Genomic DNA, 23,021 nt, shown 5'->3' with positions numbered 1-23,021 from the left:
AGTTTGAAAGTGAGAAATTGCCCTCTGAAGGACATTTCTACTGACCTTTACTCCTTGGTTGAGTCTTAAGGGTTTTTTTTTTGTTTGTTTTTTTGTCTTGTTACACCTTTTACATAATTTTTAACATATTTTTTTTCTTGTAACATCTTTTATGTTGCTTTTCTTTTTGTTCCGTCATTTTTGTCTTGTTATGTCTTTTTTTGTCATCGTTATGTTTCGTCTTGTGACATCTTATATGTCATTTTTGTCTTGTTAGATCTTTTACATCACGTCTTTTATGACTTGTTGCATCTCATTTGTCCTCTACGGTGTTTTCAACTTCCAACTGTCTTGCTAGGTTACATCTTGTTACCTCTTTTATGTCTTTTTCATCGTCTTACATCTTTTTTATTCTGTCTTTTCTATGTCTTATTGTCCCGTCTATTCAGATTGAAATCAGTCTTAAGGTTGAGAAGGCTACATGCAGTTATGCAGTGTAAAAATAATCACTAATTCCCCTCAAATGCATTCAAACTAAAGTAAGAAGAGTTGTACAGATACTTGAAAACTCTTCTCAAGTACGCTAAAAAAGTGCTTGTACATAGTGACTTCCCAGAAGGTCACTCAGCAGTCAGAGGCAATGAAAAAATGTTGAAATATATTAAAAATGCAAAAATATCCTGCAGCACTTTACCCCAGGGTGTAATCACAACGTACTGCCTTCCAGCGCCCGGTAAAAGGAAATGATTACATGCAGCTAAAATGCATCACACAACAACAGATTAACGAGAGCGAAATTGAAGCCCGGTGCGACGTGGTGCCTCTCGTGGTGTACATGTCGAGCCGTGGCAAAACCCAGAGAGCCGTTTCAGCTCTCCTCAAACAAGTGATAAGTGGCTTTTCCTTGTAGAAGTCAAAGCTATTTCGGGGTTTGCAGTTTTTCTAGCCCTCTGTAATAATGTTTTGGAAGGAGCGCAGAGCAGAACAGAAGCCGCTGAACAAACTCTGGGTTTTGTGCTTGGGCGAAGGACTAAAATGTCGTTTACTCAAGCTCCTCAGGGATCCTCTGTTTCTTCCTGCTTGAGGCAGTCTTGATGACATGTCTACCTCAACATCTTTAAAGGATCAGCTTTTTTTGTGATCAGCACTGGACGTTTTAACAGTAGAACAACATTCCCAGTTTTATTGACTGCTGGACTTCAAGTTTTAAAAGATAACTCCAGTTATTTCCCGCTGATTTTATTGTGTGGGGAATCAGATCCATTAACTATGATAACATCACACTCGTCAAAATAATGGTTGGGATCTGGGAACACAGGGACATTGCTAAAATCTTTGGGTAAAATATGCTTATTCTCTCTCTGGCATGTCTGTGCTGTAAATATGAAGCTCCAGTCACAAGCTAGACCAGAAACAACTAGCCTCTGTCTAAAAGAAAAAAAAAAAATCTGACTGATTAACATGTTCGATTGTGTTTGCTCAATCTGTACCAAAACTGAAGTGTTGCAACATCAACTTGTTTTTTCACGGGGAGCAGTGAGTTTCTCAAGTCTCAGCTGGTTGCCAGACAACCTCACATTGATAACAAACCTCCAGGAAGTCACTGCACCCATCCGGGAAAAAGGTTGCTCTCCATTACGCTAACTTATGTTTCCTCGCGTCCTCTCTCCTCCAGTGACCTGGAAATCATTCCCTCACCGCCATCATCGAGGACCTTTCAATCCCTTAAAGGCGCCTTGAGGAGATGAGGAAGGTGGAGAGCTTAGAGCGAGGAAACACAGGTAACCTACGCATCTTGTATCAAGTAGCATGACACACAAATGCAGCACCCACAACAACTCAACGGCTTTTCTTTTTCTCTTTCGACCAATCAGCTTGCCTGACACTCAGACCTGTACAAGAACTTGTTGAAATTTGAAAGGTGTGTGCTTCGGTTCAACAGTTTAGCCATTTAAGCCAATTGAGTGCACCCAAAATTAAACTCTAATTAAACTAATGCAGTGAGGTAATGTCTCTATTGTGATTGCAGTTCGTGCTTATTATGGAAGCTTTTACTACGAGTAGAAACCAGGTCGGTTTTAGTCCCACCTATTGCGTTACTTTCTGCTGTTTCATTGTTAGAACATGACGGATAACATTCAAAAAGTTGTGTTTTAGTGTGAATTAATGTTTTTTTAGAAGTTGGGGTGGACACGTCCCCAGGATAAACACCTGTATGACCTGCACATGGTTTCTTCCACCCTTGACTTTATGGTTAGTATTAATCAATAGAATTGATGGTCAAAACTGCAAAAATAAGACCCAGGTTTTCATGAACCGTGCAGCAGAACCTGTCAGTTTGGAGCAAAAAGGAGCTCCACATGTTCTCTCATGTGCACATACTTACAGCAGTCCCGTATTGTATAACTCATAATTATCCGTGTGACGGCACTGAAAAGCCTAATGTCTCATGTGAGGATTGTCTGGACAAACACCTCAGAGAGGGAATCAGATCCAGTAAGAGGACACCTTGTAACACGCACGCTTGCCTAATAACTTCACACATCTCACACACACGCTCGTATCTACGACCATAACAGAGTCCTCAGCTACACAAACAAGGCTGCGTCCAAACATTGACGTCAGATGACAAAGGCAGATGCTCAGCAACCCCCCACACACATTTAAGCTTGCCTCGATGTCCACGCTGAAGTCTGCTGGCAAACCTGAGACCAAAAAAATACACCCTCATCAACTATTTCCATGGTAATCTGGCGTCCTGTTGAACACGCAGCGTGATTGATGCTTCTCAGAGCCATTAGGTTAGTTTTTCTTTTTTGTCCTCCTCTCAGTCATATAAATCTTTCGCCTTTTCTCACGCGGTAATTAGCTCAACCCTGGACGGGGGCCTATTTTTCATGGCAGCCTGTCCTTCCTGACATGCCTGGTGACAAAGCGCAGACCGTCGTCACACCATCCTCCGGTCCAACTCAAACATTCTGCTCCGGCTAAAGTGCAATGATGTGATTGTCCCAAATAGGTCACGGGCCGACGTCCAGCTGTGTTTCCTTTGTGAAATTAATTGCTGAGGGTTGCGTGTGTGTGTCTGGTGATTTTTTGGGGTAGTGCATATACACTCTGTGTGTGTGTGAATGATATGTGATATTGCTGAGGAAGCAGTAAACAGAGCACTGCCCAGTAACTGCTCTCTGTGTGACATTTACAGAAAAAATCAGACATGTTTCCACCTTCAGCCTCCAGCCATATCTGTCTTAGCTCTCAGTGTTAAACAGCAACTCCAAATAATTCATCCCAGACCTGTCTCGCATTACAGTGTTTTATGGATCACAGTTTCGCCATTGGAGGCGTTAAGACTTCTGCAACATGTCTGTGCAGTAATCACAAATAGTTGTAATGTCTCGTAATGCAGCGCAAGTTTGGATGTTGAAAACAAGTACAGCAAATGATCACAGATGAAATTGCAGCTAAGAGGCGCAACATGTTGTGGTCTGTTATCAGGGCTTCTAAATGAATCATGGACTGTGATATTTCACAGCACTTGATAGAATAAGTGTTAGCAGGATTCCTGTTAGAATACGAAATGTCTGAGTCTACAGCCATGTCGGTGCTTTAAGCTAAATGTTAACATTTGCTAGCATTGCTTTGAACTAAAATAATTGCCATCATCTATAGGCAATGATCACATGGGTAGTAAATAGTGCATGAATAACAAGGTATGGTAGGTCTATGCAGTTGTTGTTGATGTGATGACCAATGTATGTAAATACTTTGTGATGAATACCGTGTTAAGGTTCATATGTGCAGGTATTTTGCGGACAATACACACACAGACTAAAGTGCAAGTTTTTCTTTTTCTGTTCTATGGAATCTTATCATAGATCTGTCGTCTAACCTTTCAAATTCTGTTCATTGTTTCAAGTTCTAAATTCAGGCTTCTCAGTCGTGTATCGTTTTTATAATAGTTAGTTAGCTTTTAATTTTGTTTTGCACTGACAGGTTCTAACTCAGTTTGCAGAATGGGGGTTGCATGGTGACAGCAATTGTCTGTGTTTGCATTAGGGGTGAAATGATTACTCGAGGTACTTGAGTGGTTTGATTACTAAAAAGCCCTGAGGCAAATTATTTGCATTGAGGCTTCATTTAATTCCGGACAGCGTACGTTTCGCTACGTAGTTATTTTTAGTTATAAAAATGTTATATTCTAACTCTGTTATGAAGTTATTCTTTTTTATACTATTTAGCAATGAAAAAGTACTGATAAGAGTACCATTAAAGTACAATTAAAGTAATAACAAATAAAAGTAATTTAATAGAAAACATTGCAGAGTGTACAAGATGACTCGATCGATCTAATCGCCAGAGTAATTGATAGAATACTCGATTACTAAAGGAGTCGATAGCTGCAGCCCTGTTGTGCATGCTTGTGTTTTTGGTTTTGCATCCACAAACAAAAATATGAATCAGAGTTTATGCTAATCATAGAAAACATGAGTATCCATGCAAAGTGCAAAGTGAAAACTTTGAAGCTGGTGCAAGAGAGACAAAGTCAGGGGATTCACTAAACTGTCAAGCTCCATCCTCCGGGAACCACAAATGTTTCTTCAGAATTTCATGGCAATTCAATTAGTAGATGTTGAGATATTTCAATCCGGACAAAAGTATTGGACTGGCCGACTGACACAGACATCCCAAGAGCCACGCTGCTAGCATCGCTGAAAATCTGCTTGTGGTCTCGGGTCAGTTTACAGGACAGAGAATTGAAAAGAATACAAGCAAAACTCCAAAGTCAATTTCTAATATATTGCTATGGTCTTGGACAGTTCAGAGAATTACCACATCACAGCACATTTTGAAACCGCAGCATAAACAATCTGATCTTCACGTGCCCCTCAGTCTGAGATTCACTGAAGTGCAGACTGAGCTGCAGGAAAGTCATCCAGGGATATGGTTTTTCACTCCGCTTCACAAATATCCGCAGTGCAACCATAAAGCAGAGCTGTAAATGTAAAGCTTATTTGTGTATTTAAGCTCCAACCTAAATTATCTGTCGACAAACTCCCTCGGCGGCTGGATCGTCTCCAGTAAAAACCCTCGGTTTGCTCCAGGTTTGAGCAGCGTTGTTCAATAAAAGGTGATAATAAAAGTAGGACATACTACAGGTCATGGGAAAAACAATAATGGAATTCTTTAGCCTGGTTTTTCCCCCTGTAATCCTGAGGAACACTTTTGATTTAATACCAGCATTACACAGGATTATTAAGACATTCATGTTTTGGCAGTGCTGAAGTTGACTGCAGGAGTGAAACAACCTTTTTTCTTGCTGACAATCTGCTTTCGAGCAAGGCATTCAACTCCCAAGATAATTCAGCGGCCACTGCGCTCATCCTCCATCACAAGGTCGTGGGAAAAGACAAACATTCGATCACCGTCCTTCCACTCTGTCAAGTAAAATGACTCAAGAGGCTCTCTAAAGCTGAAGAACATGCTGACATTGACTCATAAAGACACTGTAGGGACAGTGAGGCAATTAGAGATGACAGATATGTCTAAAATAAGAAAGCTGCAGCAGTTGTAATTTTGGCTTCAGTTTCATCCTGCACTTAGTGGCTGAATTCATGCGCGGAGTGTGGTGTTGTCACTTGAATGTCACTTGACACAGTCGAGTGCTTTTCTCTGTTCCGCCTGTTGGATCCTAATGGAACATGCAGTGCATCATTGTGGTCGATCTACAGCAGTGATTTGTGGGGTTGTCTTGAAACGAATGCAAGTGTTGGAATTGCCTTGGATTGGGTATCAGTGAGTACGTGAATCTATGTCCTGATCCCATATGACGTAATTTATTAACCCTCATAAACTGGGACCTTGTGCACCAGACTTTTTTAACCTGAGCCAATGATAAAGTTTAGGTATTGGAATCTGTGGTGGTAAGGAAAATATGTTATTGGAACATCTCTAGTTTTTTTTTTTACTAAATCTTTCATTTATAGCACCTGCATGCTGGCATCAAATCTACTGTATTATCCAGTAATATTGCAAATTGTTAATCTACCTTGGATGCAAATTTTTGAACTTAAAGCCACCGGAAACCCAAATCCACAACAGTCTTCTAGTATGTGGTTTAGGGTTTTACATACACATTTGAGATGTCATCATTTAACTTTTCGTGCACTTTTCTGATACTAGGTTTGACTTGGGCATTCTTATGTAAAACGACTGTTTTTGTCAAGGGAGCGCAGTGGCTTTTAAGAGGGCAGAGATGAGATCAGTTAAACTAGGTTTTTTTAGTAGTTATGAACACTTATATTCCCTCATGCCTGTATGTATGTGTGTGTGCATTTTTACTGTTTCAAGCCAAATTTCCAGAGGCTTTGAATAAAAGTCCACTTCACGAAGTAGACTCTGACAAAACTTTGAAAAACAGGAATCAAAAGCCTAATCATCCTTGACACCCTATTTACTGAAGCTCATGGACTCTGTCTTCTGAGAAACAGCAGCCTAGCTCAGGCAATTTGCTTTAATGTAGTCGAAGGACATCCAAAATTAGCATTTAAATCAGATATCAGAATGTAGAAAATGAGTGTGACACTGACACTTTCCCCTGAAACCAAAATGAGATTTTCTGTAATTGCTTTCAGATCATATGTCTCTCCGAGGGCAGCAACATAAATGCGTTTAGACACCTCAGGGCTGAAGTTAAGATTGGGATGATGTTGTTTTGTTGGAAGACTGGCAGCTTTTCTCAGTGCTGTTTCGTTCACACACTGACCTCTCGCGCTCCTGCTCCAGCAGGTTGGTGAACTCGTCGCTCTTCTTCATGAACTCTCCGTGGTTCCTCTTCTCGTCCTCCAGCTTGTACAGCGCCTGCTTGTGCGACTGCTCCACCATCAACAGCTGCTCCAGCATCCGCCGGTGCGTCTCCCTCTGCTTCTCCACTAACTTGTCCAGCTGTGGGGGAGGCGAAACATCTGTCACATCTGGACTGTTCTTTGTTAAGTCAGACACAGTCATCGAGGGCATTTTCTTAATTCATGATAGACAGTTCATGTTACCTCCTCCATGGGCTTCTCATAGATGTCCTCCTGGAAGACTTCAGCCTTTCCCTGGATGGCGTCCCTCTGCAGGGCCTGCAGGACTTTCTGTGGCGTGACGAAGCCATATTTGGCCTCCAGCAGGGCCAGATCGAGTTTCTCTGCCTTCAGCACTGTGATCACTTCATCTCTGGCCTGAAGAGGGGAAAGAAGGTGGATTTGGACTGAGTCATGCAACAAGACAAATCATTACACCTGATTTCCATCTTCTGACATCCACTCTGACTGATTTCCATGGTGTAGAGGAATTTAATTTACCTTAACCAATCACTAGAGACCAACGTATAGGTTACCCAAGCCCACATGCTAGTGTTCTCAAGTCATAAGAGTCGAGCAAACTAAAATCAAACTACGATGTGTGGCTATCTTGTTTATAACAGACGCCGTTGTTGTTATTACTCATCCTTGGCTTGGGTGCACAGCTTGCCAATGGTATTGATCCACCCATGGCGCTCATTGGACTGATCATTTTTCAACCAAGAAACTGCTGTTTAAGGTCATGATTCCAGGTGATTCAGTTAACTCAGTGGAGAGGGCAGGTTCAAACGTCTACACCCAGCAACGGTCTACCCGGATTTCTTTTTACATACGGAAATTTGCTTATGAATGGTAAAGTTAGTCTGTTGATTACCAGTTTGAAAACCTTTACTGGGTTGATCCAGGTAGTGTGGAGCTAATTATTCCCTCTATCAGACTCTTTACCCACTATCATGTTACTATTTTCTGTGTCTTTCTTCACTTCTTTTTCACCACGTGACCTGTAAAGCAGTGGTTTGTAACCAGGGGTACATGTACTGTTCTGTTTGCTTTCATCTACTTTGTTTTCTTGTGTCCTCAGCAGTAAGACAAACTCTTGCCTTGTTCCTATCATAGACCAGTGCCAGGGGCTTCCTGGATCCAGTGCTGGAATGACAGGAAGTCGCCTCAGCTGTTGGCTGTCCATTAACACTGGCTTTTAGTCCATCTTGAGGGCCCACTGCCCACTGATCCGGCGTGTCTGACTATATGTCCGACTGGGGCCAGTGCCACGTCTGCAGGCCTGTCTGCTGCACTAATGGCTAATTGTTCCCAGGGTTAAATCCAAGTCTGGATTACCTGCAGCTCTCCTTCGAGCAAGCTCAGCAGAAAGACAAGGTCGTCCCTGGAGAGGTCCCTGCCCTTCTCCCGCCGACCTGCCTTTGAAGCACCGCCGGCGCTGCTGCTCCCATTCCCACCCCCACCAGCGCAGGAGCCGTTCTTGGCCGTCTTGTGGTTCCTCTGGATGGTGCCGGTGTCGTCCGGCGGCTCACGGTGTCGGCTGCGGCGCTCAGCCCTTCCCGAGGGCTCCTCTCGCTCTGCAGATCGCTTGCGTGTGTCGGCCTGCTGTTGCCCCGGCTTGGCCTTGGTTACATCCTCCAGACTGTTGCTGCGGGACCTCATGTTCCTCTACCTGTTGAGTGAAAGGAAGATAGACTGATGATTCTTTATTATTCTGAATGCAGATATGCACACACATTTATCTTTGCACTAAAAGGGCACTATTTTCCTATGTTTTGTGCCTTTGTGACAAATGGGAACAACAGTTTTTGAAATTGTAACGGTATTGATAGAGACAGCTGCACCCATCAGCTGTGAAACAAGCTTCATTGTAATTCTTATGAGCATTTGCAAACCACCATCCACTGCTTGTTTTAACCACTGACAGGCTCAGATTGTTATTATAAGTGCCTGGCAACATTTTGGAAAGGATCCCTACAGAGAGAGACATTTTTAAAGAGCAAGATGTGTTCTGTTTAACCAGAAATAGCTGTGTTACCGCCCTCGCCAAACTAACCAGACTCCCTTTGCAAAACTGTAATTTTAACATGGTCATCATCATCTTCACTCATACTCAACAGAAACAAAATAAACCTCACCATAATAATCTTGGCTCGTCCTTCCTCTGTTCCGACAATCACCAACTCTTGTTGGGTCAAAATAAACCCAGAGTTAGATGAAAGAATTTTCTGTCTGGACACGCTGTTTTTTTTCCCCACTGATTCTCTGATGTGTGACCTACTTTCACATCGAACGCTGTAAATAAAAGTTTTATTTCAACCAAACCAGAGTTGGTGACTGTTGGAAAGATGAACCGAGATGCTCACCCTCAACGCTGGACCGATTTCAAAAATTGTTGTTCCCATTAGTCAATTAGATTCAGAAAGATGGAACTGGGAAAATAGGGTCCAGGCTGAAAAACATATCCTTATCCTATATGTCAAGACAGACGCAAAACAACAAACTGGATACGTAAGGTGCCAAATTTGAATCAAGACCTTGACTTTGAAGGACTTTCTAGAACAAAACACTCTCTGAAATGTTTTAATTTACATCTTCTGGCCAGAACATTTGGGCTTCAGTGGGCACAGATGCCACTTTTCACTCAGCCTGCCATTATTTCCCAAACCACCCTCAAACAAACCCAGGAAATCGTAAAAATGCTCCACGAAACAAAATGCAGGATGACCGAGAGCAGAAGAAATGTTTAGGTCTGGACTTTTCAGCGTCCTTGGAGTCTGTGCGTGTCTAAACATAAGTTTAGTTAATCGCGTGTCAGACTGTGCAGTGGGATCTCGTCACGCTGTGCTGATATAACCTGTTCTGTCATCATACCCTAAGTAGGCCGTAAACTAGACCTACGCACTACGTCCAGCTCCACATTTGTCATCTGTTCAGCGCAGCAGCATGTCGTCATTGCCTGACATGTTATTATTAGTCACTCAGCGGAATAGAGTCATCATCACCACGTCGTACCACCGGCCACAAAGCCTGATTATGCCACAAATTCTCCAACGGTGCCAGAACTTTTCTGGACCCTGGACCTCAAGTCCTGTCGCAACAAATTACCCAAAGCTGCCGTCCGACATTCACGGATGATGAATTTTCCCATAACGTGAAATTTTTTTGTCGGCAGAATCAGCCTGCCAGAGGATTGAGGCACTGGACCGCTTTGTCTGTTTTACAGATGATGATAGGTGGTCTGATGTGTTTGGGCCCGGAGAGCGATCGGAAAAAGGGGTAACATCCGAGTGGATGACTTAGTGAGCTATGAATAAAAAGCATGGTGGCTGTTTGGAGTATACAGTGTGTCTTTGTGACATCTGGTTTATGAATGGGCCATTCAGTGACTCACTGACTATGATAAATCGATCCGTGATAAATAGATGCATGCTGTAAGCTGCAGACTCACAGGCAAAAGAACTGTGCCCAGTAATTTATTACTTTTTCAGCATTATGCTCAGCTAAAGTAAATATATCCAAATGACAAACCAGAACTGAAAGGAAAACATGCTGAGACTCATTTATGAGTGTTTGATGTGAGAGAGAATAATCTGCTTCAAGGCATTACATCATCTAACAGGCTCGACTCCCATCAAAAGATTTCCAACTGACTGAGCTCAGACGGATTTCACAACAATGCGCTCTAATGCAACACAAATTAATGTCAATTATAATTGTACCTCTGACAATAAATGATAAAGTTTCCCAACATCTAAGACGTCCTGGTAGCTCAGAGATGGTGATGATCTCAGCTTTTATCTGCACCCACGTTTTATTGGTACATGCATGCAGAGCACTTGTTAGAAAGTAAGTGAGTAAAAGTGCAGTCAGCGATTCTGGAGAAAAAGGATTGATTGTTGAGTCTTTCTCCAGAATCGCTCACAGAACCTTTAGCTGATGAAAGAGAGGATTAGCTAAAAATGTAGTAGTAGTGAAAATATAAAGGAAACAGTTGATAAACAGGTTCATTTGAAAAAAGTTTTCAACCTATATTCCCATTTACTTTTCCATTCGAACTACACAATAACATCACACTCATTACAATAACTTAACCACAAGCTAACTACTCTAGAAATACTAGATTCTTGTATTTTACATAAGCATTTCCATTTTATTCCACTTTATAGTTCCACTTAACTACTTTTAAACAGATTTCATATGCAAAACATAAGACTGCAATAAAATAAAAACAAAGCTATTATGATTCCATGTGCAAAACATAAAACTGCAATAAAAAAATAAAGTTATGAAATGCATTCTTATAGATTAAACTACCCAACTCTAAAAATAAGCTAAAACATTTAAATGCTGCTTGTTTGTCAGTGTGTCAGTCATAATAGTCCAGTGAAAAAAAATGATGGGGCCAGTGAGTATCTGTAAGGAGTACTTTTACTGTTAGCTTTGTGCTCATAATACTTTTGTATTTTTAATTTAGTAAAGTTCTGACAGCAGGACATGTGGAGTATTTTTCTATTGTTTTATTGGTGATTTTACTTAAAGTTGGGGTCCATTATTTTTTATTCCTCTGGGTTGTCATGTCATTACATGTAGGATCCCAGTCGTTTTCCTTTTATATTCACCTGAACATTCAAATTTTGGTCATGTTTTAGCATCAAAATGCTGTTTTCCGGAGCACCTTGTTAGCTGAATGGTCGTCACACATGCCACGTAACCAACATCTCCAGTTTGATTCCAGCAGTGACCTTTGTTGCACGTTTAAGAAAAGTGTAAAAATGTCCAAAAAAAATCAGCTTTTTTCCTAAAGCCCTTCTGGTGACACTGCCACATATAAACCCTCTAGGGAGAGGAGGTGAGGGCATCAGCGCTCTGACCTATATTTCTGCTTTTTGCTGACAACTGAGTGGACTTTTCCATCTGAATGCCTGGGAAAAACTGCACATTGAGTCGCCCTTTAAGTGACATATACTTCTTCCACTGTGTACTGTTTAGATCCACTGGCTAAATCTAGATATTAAAATAAATGAAAAGTAACTCAAAAGAAGAGTGAACCTCCATCAAAACCACATACAAACATGTCAGTTACTTCAGTGGTTTCCAAATGATATGTCAAGGTACTTTTTGATAACCACACATCTAATATAAAACTATACTAAAAACTATGAATTATTTTTTTTAATTTACTACATCAGTACTTTGTGTGCTCATTTCCAAGTACAGAGGCAAATTCTATACCCTAACAAAAAATTATTTAAAACCCTTCTATTGAAGTGAACTCACTCACTGCTGCCTCTGCCTCAGCAGCAAAATAAATAATTCATAATTCTGTGACCTGAGTGGTTTGAATGGGTCTCTTGCTGCTTTGATGTCGTATCAATTTGTCATGTATTTTGTGAGAAATACAATTGTCAACATTTTATTGGCGTTAGTAAAAAGAAATAAATGTTTACAGAGTGATGACACATGTTATAGAGGCTGTTTTGCACGGATATGAACGCAGGTGTGCCTTTAGATTTTGGCTCGCCTTGCAGTTTGCCTTGGGCACAAAAAGTTTGAAATCCACTGAGTTAATTAAGTCGACTTATTCATTTATGACTACCCCCACTGACAATCAAAGGTTTTCTGATATACTTTATGATCTAACAAAAACAGCCCACATTCTCAGTCACCTAAATGTGTCATGCTGTTTAAACTCTTTCTGTTTATTGTCTAATCAATAAAAGCAAGCAAACAAACAATGTAATAATATACTTTTCGGCCTCGGCCCAGGCAAAACCGAACATCTCGCCACTTCGACAGAATTTGCCTGAGACGGCCCTCTAATTGGACCTCGGGAACAATGTGTCGAGACTCCTGCAGTGTGTGTCCAGCCTCTGTGTGAGGCCCTCTGACAGTTTATGAGTAAGAAAGATGGCTGGGTGATTGCATTGTGCACACTCTAGGCAAGGCGCCACATGATTCAGGGCTGAGGTAATTCCCTGCAGTCTAGGACAGACTCCACATCGACTTACTCAGAAATCTGGGCTACAGGCGATAGACAGAACCGCTCGAAATGTGTGTGCGTTTGTACAGATTTATTTAATATGAACACTCATACCTTTCGTGTACAATTTGTTAAGGATACAGAACAATTTGTATGTTTTTACTTTACTTTGAGCGTCATTAGAACACTATGTAATCCTTCCAATGAGTTACTGCTCTAGATACACAATTAACTCAGCTATCAGTCACTCCTGCATGACTGCAGCTTGTTAAAATTTTACAAACTATGATGCAACAAACACGCAGATGCTCACACTCGCACACACACGAGCATAAAAGGCCGCAAGATCCAGATTTTGAGCTGAGATTGTGCAACAAATCCGAGGGTCACAGACATGTAACGCGGCCCCGCTGGGATTCCTACATGTGCAAGTATCACATATCTGCAAAATCTCCAAGATGGATCAGAAATACATCACATAGCTCAGAAAAAGGTTCAGAGAGCGGACGGGAAAATAGCTCCATATTGGATGTGACGTATCTCCAGATCAGTTCCTTTACTGTCCCAGCGGGAGTCGGATAAATTAGTTTGGAGATCAGTGTTAGATCTCTGGCGAGTGATGTTCCTGTTTTTTTTGTGAACTGTGTTAGTGGTTATTGGAAACTTGGAGCAGAGGGGTCAGAATTGGAAACACTGGGACGACGAGCTGGCCAAAACTCCGCTGCTTTGTGTTCCTCAACTGATGTGAAAATAATTTGCTTGAACTGTAGTTACACTGCTCAAAACACCTTTCTTCCATTATCCAAATAACTATTCTTAAAGGATTTGTCTTTTGAAGATTTGAACCCAAAAGCCTAAATTATACTTAACAGTGTCCTACATTTATTGGATTAAAATATCGAGCCTTTGATGACACACTATCACAGTTATATAGCCTAAATAAATCTTTTACATGTGAGAAAAACATGACAAACTGTTCAGCAAAACATATTTTAACCTCCTACAAAAAAAGGACCACCTAACAAAAATCAATATCAGTTTAAGTGTCCTTGCCGTCAGACAGCCTTTTCCAACAGGAAACTGCTGTTATTTAAGCCTTATATGCTTATCTCTAAAATGCAGCCAAACTCCATGGGTAAAATCAGCAATTTTTATTATTGATTAGGTGTTAAGCTTCCCTATCATCACTGTCTGTCAGTTTTACAGCATTACAGTCCAGATCTAAATAAACACAGGATGTAAATAGACTTTGTAAGGCAGCGGCGCCAAATGAAAGCAAAGCATTTTTTTTAAAAAAAGAAGTTGTTTGGAAATTTCCTTTGGGCCTTCCTTTGCTGGAGGAGGTGAGAACATTGGCTCTTAAACTGCTTGTGTACACTGTGTGTGCACATATTTTCTCCATGACCGCGTTGTGTTGTCTGTGTTGTCAGCTTGGAGAAGGTGCGAACACAAAAGTGCCAAAAACGCAGAGTAAATTACCCACCATCTGTGGCAGACCTCAGATAACCCTGACAGAGCCTTATATGACATTTTAAGACGTTTTAATGAGAAATATTCACAGTTTTGAATACATTTACTCCTTTATATATCTGTTGTCAGTGACTATTTGGGGGAAAACTTCTCTTGAAAGATCTTTTTTTCGTTGGAAACCTGACGCACATTTCTCATGAAGTCACAACATTACCCAAGCGTCAGCCTGCAGTTATCATGTTTGTACCTGCGCGTCTCACGTAATCTTAATACATCACGATTTCCATCTGCTGAAGTACTCACGGACAATAACAGCATGAATGAACGGGTGTGCGACATGTGTAAAACCGCCCAGAGATGACTTAACCGTGCTTTGTCCTCTTACTAATCCCATCCAGCCAGTGTCAGGCGTTTTTTTTTTTTGAATAAACTCCAAACATTTTTCATTTTGTGAGCGTGGATAAGTTCCAGAAGGTGATGTTATGATTAACAGGTGCTCAGATCTTATGCAAGGAACTTGGCCGCTTAGCTCGGTTTTGGCAACGAAGGCGACACACTGAAAAGAATCATTCAAGCACAAGCACGACAATACACAGAGGGAGCATTAATGGATGTATGTTTTTGGTTTAATAATCTCTATGACTTCTCATCCCAGGTATGCATACGTTTATATACGGTTGTATAACATGTGTGCGCAGTAGCTTTTCTGAAGGATCAGGATTGTAACACACACACACACGGCTATTTTTTGTCAAGTATTAAATAAAATACTTTTGTCAGTTGATTATAGACAATTTTTATAATAGTTGCACAGACTTGGTTTGCAGGATAGGAGTTGCATAGTGAACCTGCTTTGTCTGCTTGTCTGGAGTGGTTGTGTGTCTCTGTGTGCACACAAGACAAAGTATTTGCCAATGACAATTATGCTACGCTGTTGCAGAAATGTTGCTCATTATTACACAAGTAAGTAAGAGTAGAAATACCACAGTGAAGAAAGACTCTGTGACAAGTAAAAGTCATGCATTCAAAGTATATTTAAAGTACCAAATCTATACAAACTTATTGAACAGAATAGCCCAGAACAATATATATATATTATATTACTGGATAATAATTATTGATGAATTGCTTTGTACGTTGCTTTAATGTAGCTTTGTTAATATTAATCTAAACCTGAAAGGTCTGTAAAGTTATCAAATAAATGTAGAAGAATAAAGAGTACATTCGTCTAAAATGCAGTGGAGTTTAAGTATAAAATAAGGTACAAGTACTGTACCCCAAAAGTGTACTTAAGTACAATGCTTGAGTAAATGTACTTAGTTACATTCTACCATTGCATGCTAATATTATGAGGGTGTAATGTTCTTTTAGCTTTTTAGCATGCTAACATTTGATAAGACAAAAAATAGAGCAAAGGGCTGATGGGAATGTCATCACAAGTGAAAAGTCTGTATCACCAGAGTTGTTTAGAGTGACCCCCCCCCCCCCCCCCCCATGGGTCAGATGACAGTCCATCCAATCGATTTTAGAGTATTCATTCTAAACCAAAGTGGTGGACCGGCAGACTGACTTTGCCGTCCCAACAGCCACTCTGCTTGCATGGCCCAAAATTAGCAATATTAATAAAAACAGCTTGTTATTCATTCATAAGTCCTCTTTCCTTTTTTTTTTTCCTCTCTCCCCGAGGCCCTTCCATTACCTTGTGCTCTCATTAAGCAGTGAGGACAATATCCGAAGCCAAAAGCAAAGCTGTTACTGGAAACAGTTGGCAGTTTGGGCTTGTCTAGCCAGGACCACCAAGGTTTCTCTGACTAGCTACCAGGTCAAAAGGCTCATTCATTCAAAGAGTTTTTACGCAATGAACTCACCAGGCCAGCCAGCCAGTCACTAACTCATGAAGCCTCATAAAGTCAGTCTATACTGGCCATCGAGTAATTTTATCACACATCTGAACACTTCAGAAAGCCATTAACTTTATAATTTTGAGGCTTTACGATTTTGGATCTTTTCTCCAACTGTTGGGACTCACAATCTAAACCAGCGGCGCACACACCTTTAAAGTAATGAGCCTTTCCCAGATGTTACCCAAACTTTGTCAACACACCTTTAAGTGCACTCTCACCAGCACATGAAGATCTTTTAAAATGAGCGCTTACTGTCTCCGAGAGCTGAAAACGAGGCTTTTTAGTGATGACTTCACTTTTCATGTGAGCTGGAAGTGAAGAGGAGGGAGGGCCGTTAAAGTCGGGAAGGTGAAAGGTGAGGAAGCAGGTGTGCCGCGGCAAAAATACACCTCTCCGGCACACATGCATGGGAAGCACACATCCACATGCAAACAGCAGCCTGTGTGGACAGTTGGCATGCGAGCAGAACATATGCATGCATGGACACACCCACACACAAATTACAGAGTAAATTCCTGCAGCCTGACATCATGCTGCTGTCAATATGATTGAGGGGAAGAGGAACGCACATCAAAAGAGAGCAGAGAAAAGGAAGAGAGGGGAGGGAACGATGGAGGAGCAGTATATCCTTTAGAGGATCTCCTCCTTGCATGCAGTTTAATGTACACAAACTGTGCACTAAATCACTACTTATAATAGAGGGCTTTGGTGTTCTGCTTGAGTAGATTCTGTAACATTTTTTAAGCCTTTGAAAATCTCAAATGGTCAGGCTCACAGACTTTAGACAAGCATTTTTTTTTTTTTCTTGGTTCTTACAGAGTTCACATTTTGAGAGAAAATGTTTTTGATCAGCAGAAACAGAATGAAGCAAAGATACAACTGTTAACCCGGCTATAGAAAAAAAATAGTATACTACTTTTACAGCTAATTTTTGCATTATATTTTGCATTTGTGCACAAAAACATCAAAAAGATGGTCACATTCTTGCATATTACTCTGAGGATAGGTTTCACAATGTTTTTTTTTTTAATGTTTGTAAAATTAAGGAAAAGTTCAACATTTTGGAAAGTAGGCTTATCTGCTTTCTTGCCAAAAGTTAGATGAGAAGATTGATACCACTCTCGTGTCTGCAGGGTTGATATGAAGCGACTGCTTCACCCCTAAAAATCAAGAAGGCCTTGTGACCCCCCCATAGCTTTGATGCCCCCTAGTGGTGGTCGAGACCCACAGGTTGGGAATAAGTGGCTTAGCACAAAGTTCAAGCAATTGGGACTAGTCCAAAAAATTTCCCACTTGACTGAAAGTCTATTTGTTCGACAGCGTGTTATCCCAAAAACAAAAACAATACTCTGACTCACTGCATAAATGCACACTGCATAAATTCTGCCATTGGTCGCTTGCTTCAAGCGGCGTCACAGCATCCACCATCTATGTTTTTAAAGTCCCTGGGAAACATGAACAACCTCCAAGTTATAACCTACATGGGGAAACCGCATATTAGCACCTATGAAGCTAATAGTACAAACATAAACAAGCTAACAGCTGTAACCTTTTCTTTTGCAGGGATGTAGTCATTTTAATACCACAACAAATTCCTCCTCGACATTATTTTGCGGCGCCACCATCGCTGCATCCTGGACTTAGTTCTGCCAAAGACGTTTGTGATTGGTTGAAAAAAAAGCAAACAAGGCAGGGAACCATGCATGGAGCCAGACTGGCTATGCAAGACTATGGTAACAATAATAAACACGCGGTTAACTTTTGAGCCTGACTCAATCCAGAAGTACTAAAATCAGCAACCCTGGTTTGTGCTAAGCTAACAGGTAACCAGCTGCTGACTGTAGCTTCATTTTAGCATACAAACATGAGAGTGACATTCTCTTCTTATCTGACTCTCTGCGAGAAGGCAAAGAAGAATATTTCCCATTCATTGAAGAAGGTGTTTAGCATAAAATCTCTCCAGGAAAACAAGATCTTTTGAACTAACATACCAGAATTTTTATGCTGCTGTGGTGACAGGAGCAGTCTTCCTCTGCTAATCACCCACACAATCTGTTTGTGTCCCATGGAAAATGTGTCATGTGGAGGAGAGGTTGTTTTTCATAGAGAGGGAGGTATGGCAAATCAGGTTTAAGACGCCTGTTTTCATCCCAGCATGCACTGAGAAGTCGTGCATCAGTATCAGAGGTAACTGTGTACAGTAGGAGACTGTGGTGAGGCCTGATCCATGTAAAATCAGATCAGATGTTGCTCGTTTTTCACACTGCAGAGAGTCCCGGTCAGGTGTGATGAATGTGAGGTCACATCCACGTGATAGACTGTGTAATCAAATATCCGTTTTTTAGTGCTGGACCATATTTCACTCTTTGTTGTTATCATTTTACTGCAGTTAAGAGGTAAAATCCAGGTTCATCTCATGCTGTACAGTCCGTCTGTTATATGTTCTGTTCTTTGCAGTAACTGTACCACACATGCTCGCATTAGTTATTCATGAAATCAATTATTCATCCATTATTCTTAACACATTCCTGCTGAATAATGTCACCAATGCACATCATTATTCACAGTCATGTTTGTGTGTGTTGTCACGTATGCGAGGCCACACACTCAAAGGGCAAAAGAACGAGAGGCATAAAAGGAAGTAAAATTAAATGTCAGTGATGATTAAACTACAAAGTTGCAGAACCAGAGGAGGTCAGAGAACCCTGAGATCTAAAAAAAACCCCCACCTCTTTTCCTTCTGGCTCAGAGGAAGGTTCAGATTTATTTGGCAGAGTGAAAACATCTTGAAATAAGCTTGATAAGAAAAGAAAAGAGTTCATATAATAAATGCTCTTGGTTTTATGGCACAGGAGTCCACTGTTTATAGCTGCACTAGTAGTGCTAAAGAGCTACGGATTGTTTGGACTTTTTGTGAAGTTGGTTTGTATGAGGCACTTATCAGTAAGTGTATTACTGCAGGAGATGCTGGTCTGCACAACCCCAGTTTGGAGAAGCAGCAGGAGAACTGGTGTGTGAAGCTAAGCCATGTTCTGCTGTGGTTCAGCAAGAACATGTATTTTAGCCACCTAAAAATTTGTTTTGCTCTGCTTTGTCAGACTAGAAGTGACAGTAACTGCTCTCTATTTTACATAATCAGTCTGGACAGGAGCAGCCCTTCCAAGTAATAAGTAATTCTGTTCATTTAAATTGTTTGTGCTTCATTAATTAATGTTTTGCATGATTAATTTCTGGCTATTATAGTTTAGATAAAACTTAAACTGAGAAAAAGACATGCATTTTGCATCTTGTTAATTATTAATGATAAATAATTGGATTTTTTTAAAGTTCTCTACTATGAGTAAAGGGAAATGCACAAAGTTTGCAATCCTAATTTGGAATATTTTCACTGCTTTACCTTGCTGTCAGACAGCCTTTTCTGATGAGAAAACGCACCCAAATATTTTTCTTGAGAAAACGCTGCCAAATATTTTTCTTGAAAGCCACCAGACTCCTTTGGCAAAACAGTCATTTTACCTCAAAGAACACAGGAGCTGTTTGACTGCTGCTGCTTTGATTGGTTGGTTTGTTTGTGTCTGACTTCAGTGAATCCAAATGAACACTGAAAAACACCAAAGTCACAAAATGACAGAAACAAAGTGACAAACTCAGCTGAGTGGTACACCAGCAGCTCTTGTTTTCTGCGAGGTTAAATTGCTGATTTCGCCAATGGAGTTTGGTTGGTTTGGAGGGAGTGACATTTGACTTATATAACAATGGTTTCCTGTCAGAAAAGCCTGTCTGATGATTTTTAGGTGGCTGAAATACATTTTGCTGCTGACTCTGTCCACAGCAGTACATTCCTTAGCTTCCTCCACCTGCTGCTTCACTAAACTAGGAATGTGCCGACTGCCATCTACTGTAGGTAAACTTTAAAAAATTAAAACCATCCTTTTATGACAGTAACTTGATTGTAGCTTTAAGAACCCATCAAAGAACAGATAAGTCATAAATATAACAACACCTTGGTGTCTTAATGATACACAAACAGACACACAGTGTGTAAATGTTTCAGTGAGACCATTAAGTGGTAATAAATATGTTTAGGTGAATACTTTAGAAGAAGGTGTGGGGTGTTTGAGGGTATTTTTTCCATTGTAAAATATAAATATTGTTCTAGTGTTTCTACTTGTGTTGCTCCACTTAAAGTGTTATTTAACTATGTTAAATGCATCAGTAGTGCGAACAGTACCCAAAGACCGTCACGGGAGCAGCATGCTGTGCTGGAGGGGTTTCCGTCATCGAGCCAAAAAGAAAAAAAAGAGTGAAATGTTTACAAACAGTGCAGGGTTGCCCCAGCAACAGGTAGCGATCAGCATTCGGGCCCTGAGGTTGGATGAGGTGCCATAAAACCGTCGGAGATGTTTCCTGCGAGCATTAGCGCTGCCGGACTGCAAAGCAACAAGAGACGTGGTTTGGGAATTCTTCTGCACTGAAGTCGTCCACGGCTCATGATGAGGACGCAGGCCGCAACTTCTCTGAAACGTCTCGAAAGACAAACAGAGATGTTTAAGCTCAGATTCAGGCACGCTGTAATTTAAAGCTGTAGGATATATGACAGCGGCGCGCTGCTACAGGGCTTATAGCTGTTAAAATGCCTGTCGGGTGAAAGAGAACACTGACGCACATTTTTTTGCACCAAGGCCTCCTGTCTGCCGGATGATGCAATCCCAGGAAATCTTTGGACAGGCCAGAAACTGTAACAGTGTCAGCTTTGCACATTTCCAAGCATGTCTCAGAGACGCAGGGATCAGATTCAGTCACAGTGCAGCTCCACTGTGCATCTCTAAATCTGATTATCTGGAATAAACTTTGGTCAAGAGACATGTTCCAGCTGGAAATGGAGGAGTGATGATAAATTAGCACTTATCCATGCGCTGCTCTACTGAGCACATCCAGGAGAATATCTGTTATTTACTCTAGTTCTCACCTGCCATCACTTCTGGTAGAGCTAATGGAAATATACTGCTACACAATGAGCACTAGATGAGTATCTGTTTTTCACCAGGGGGCGCCATGTTGCCATTAAAGTTTGAACCTTCATAACTCTTAAAAGTCAATAAAGAGTGCTGTGTAAATCTCAATAAAAACAGAAATATAGCTTTTATATGTGAAGCGGGAGCTATAAAGAAACTTCACACTTTGCCTGAAACATCATACTTAATATATGCTTAATGTTATGTACTTTATTTAATTACAGATCCCCTCTGGACATATAAAAATATGCTGGTTGGAATAAAACAAGAAGTTCAATTACCTTGATATAAAAACTTAAAATAACTTCTCTTCTCTGTCTCAAATGTTTAAATACTGGACACAAAATGTTTCCACACAACACTTGAATCATCTTGTACCTACATGCTGAGATTTAAGATGAAACTTTTCCCCTTCTGATCTGGAAACAGCCTTCTATTGTCAAACCGATGCTCAAACAACCAATTAACGGAAGAAAAAGCAGAGCATGATTTAGAGCATGAGGGGCTTTAATATTTATATTTTGCTTCTCATTATTGTAATTCAAGTGGATGTCTGTTTGTGCTGGAAGCAGCACTCGAAATTAACGATGTCCTGGTGTCTGGAACAATACTGGGACAGCAGAGAAATTAAATTATTACATTTATTCATGTGTTCAAACATTATGAATGTGTTTATGCACTGTCATGGTTTTTAAAAGTTGCTTACGATGGAGATATGTTCAAAGTGTGTAAAATTTCTGTCGCCGCATCTCAATCTGAAACAGGTTGGCCTGACAGTCAGTTTGCAGTGATGCATTTATTGATCAAACAGTTTAAATATAAGCAAGAATCAGTAACTGTACCAACGATTAAAAGCAGACTGTGGCCAAACATCAGGGGTGATTTCAGTGTTTTATTTATAAATGCAGGGACCAAATAGCAGAACTTTAATAGCAGACCAGAGTGAAGTTATTAAACTATATTTATACTGTAGAATTAAAAAAAAGAATCACAAGGCTGGGACAGTTGCAGGACACAGAGGGAAAAAATCATGCATAACTGGAAGAGAGATCACTCCTCTGTTGCCTACTGAGGTTTTTGTTGATTTTAAAGTTTTAATTGAGGTTTATCTGAAGTAAGGGTCTAAAGTTGATTAGTTAATTAATTAATCAACAGAATATGACAACTACTTAAGCAAAAAGGTTTAAAAAATCATGGCAGCGTCTCAAATGTGAGAATTTGCTACTGTTCTTTGACTGAAGTGACAGTAAACTTAATCTTTTTGGGTTCTGGACGGTTGGTAAGACAACTACGAGGAATTTGAAGATGTTATTTTGGACTCAGATTATTTTCTGACATTGTATTACACAGCTTTGTTAAACACTCTATTCTGATCGGTCAATTTCAGCATTCTAAGGTCTGTTATTTCTGTATATTGGTACAGTTTTAATCATAGACTCTGGAGGAGCAATGAAATAAGTTTAAATTAATAAAATAATTTTTGTGTTGATATTTATTGATATTTTTTATCAAATTCGTGTAATAGGCGGGATGATGTGCATTGAGCAGGTCATGATTGTAAAATAAACTTGATAACGACTGACTTAAGGAGAGAAATCCTTTCACAGACTCTCTCTGTGAAAGAAAGACAACAAAACAAAATAGAAGAAGAAACTCAGGAATCTGTTTATGATCACTGATCTCTCCCACGTAGCACGACATAATGCTGTTGACTGTGAGGACAGTGGAGGTGATCAGTCCTCTGGGACTGTAGGAGGACAGACAAAGCATGGACGGGGGACTCATGCTTCCTCTGCCAGGTTTACATTTGAGGGGGTTTTCGGTC

At 40.5% G+C, this 23,021-nt stretch overlaps 1 protein-coding gene across 1 annotated transcript in view; it reads right to left on the bottom strand.

Moving 5' to 3' along the window:
- Nucleotides 1-23,021, bottom strand: part of filip1l (filamin A interacting protein 1-like) — a 98,738-nt gene that overhangs the window by 54,989 nt on the left and 20,728 nt on the right. Inside the window, exons 2-4 of the mRNA XM_084713659.1 lie at nt 8,163-8,496; nt 7,029-7,202; nt 6,746-6,924 (exon numbers count right to left, since the gene is read on the bottom strand). Coding sequence (XP_084569785.1) covers nt 6,746-6,924; nt 7,029-7,202; nt 8,163-8,486 — 677 coding nt within the window. The 5' untranslated portion in view covers nt 8,487-8,496. The remainder of the gene's footprint in view (nt 1-6,745; nt 6,925-7,028; nt 7,203-8,162; nt 8,497-23,021) is intronic.

The sequence above is a fragment of the Lutjanus erythropterus genome, chromosome 24, assembly GCF_056507025.1.
Source record: "Lutjanus erythropterus isolate fLutEry1 chromosome 24, fLutEry1.hap2, whole genome shotgun sequence".
NCBI lineage: Eukaryota > Metazoa > Chordata > Actinopteri > Lutjaniformes > Lutjanidae > Lutjanus > Lutjanus erythropterus.
Note: the sequence above shows the minus strand (reverse complement) of the source record. Positions and strands in the feature narration are given on the sequence as shown.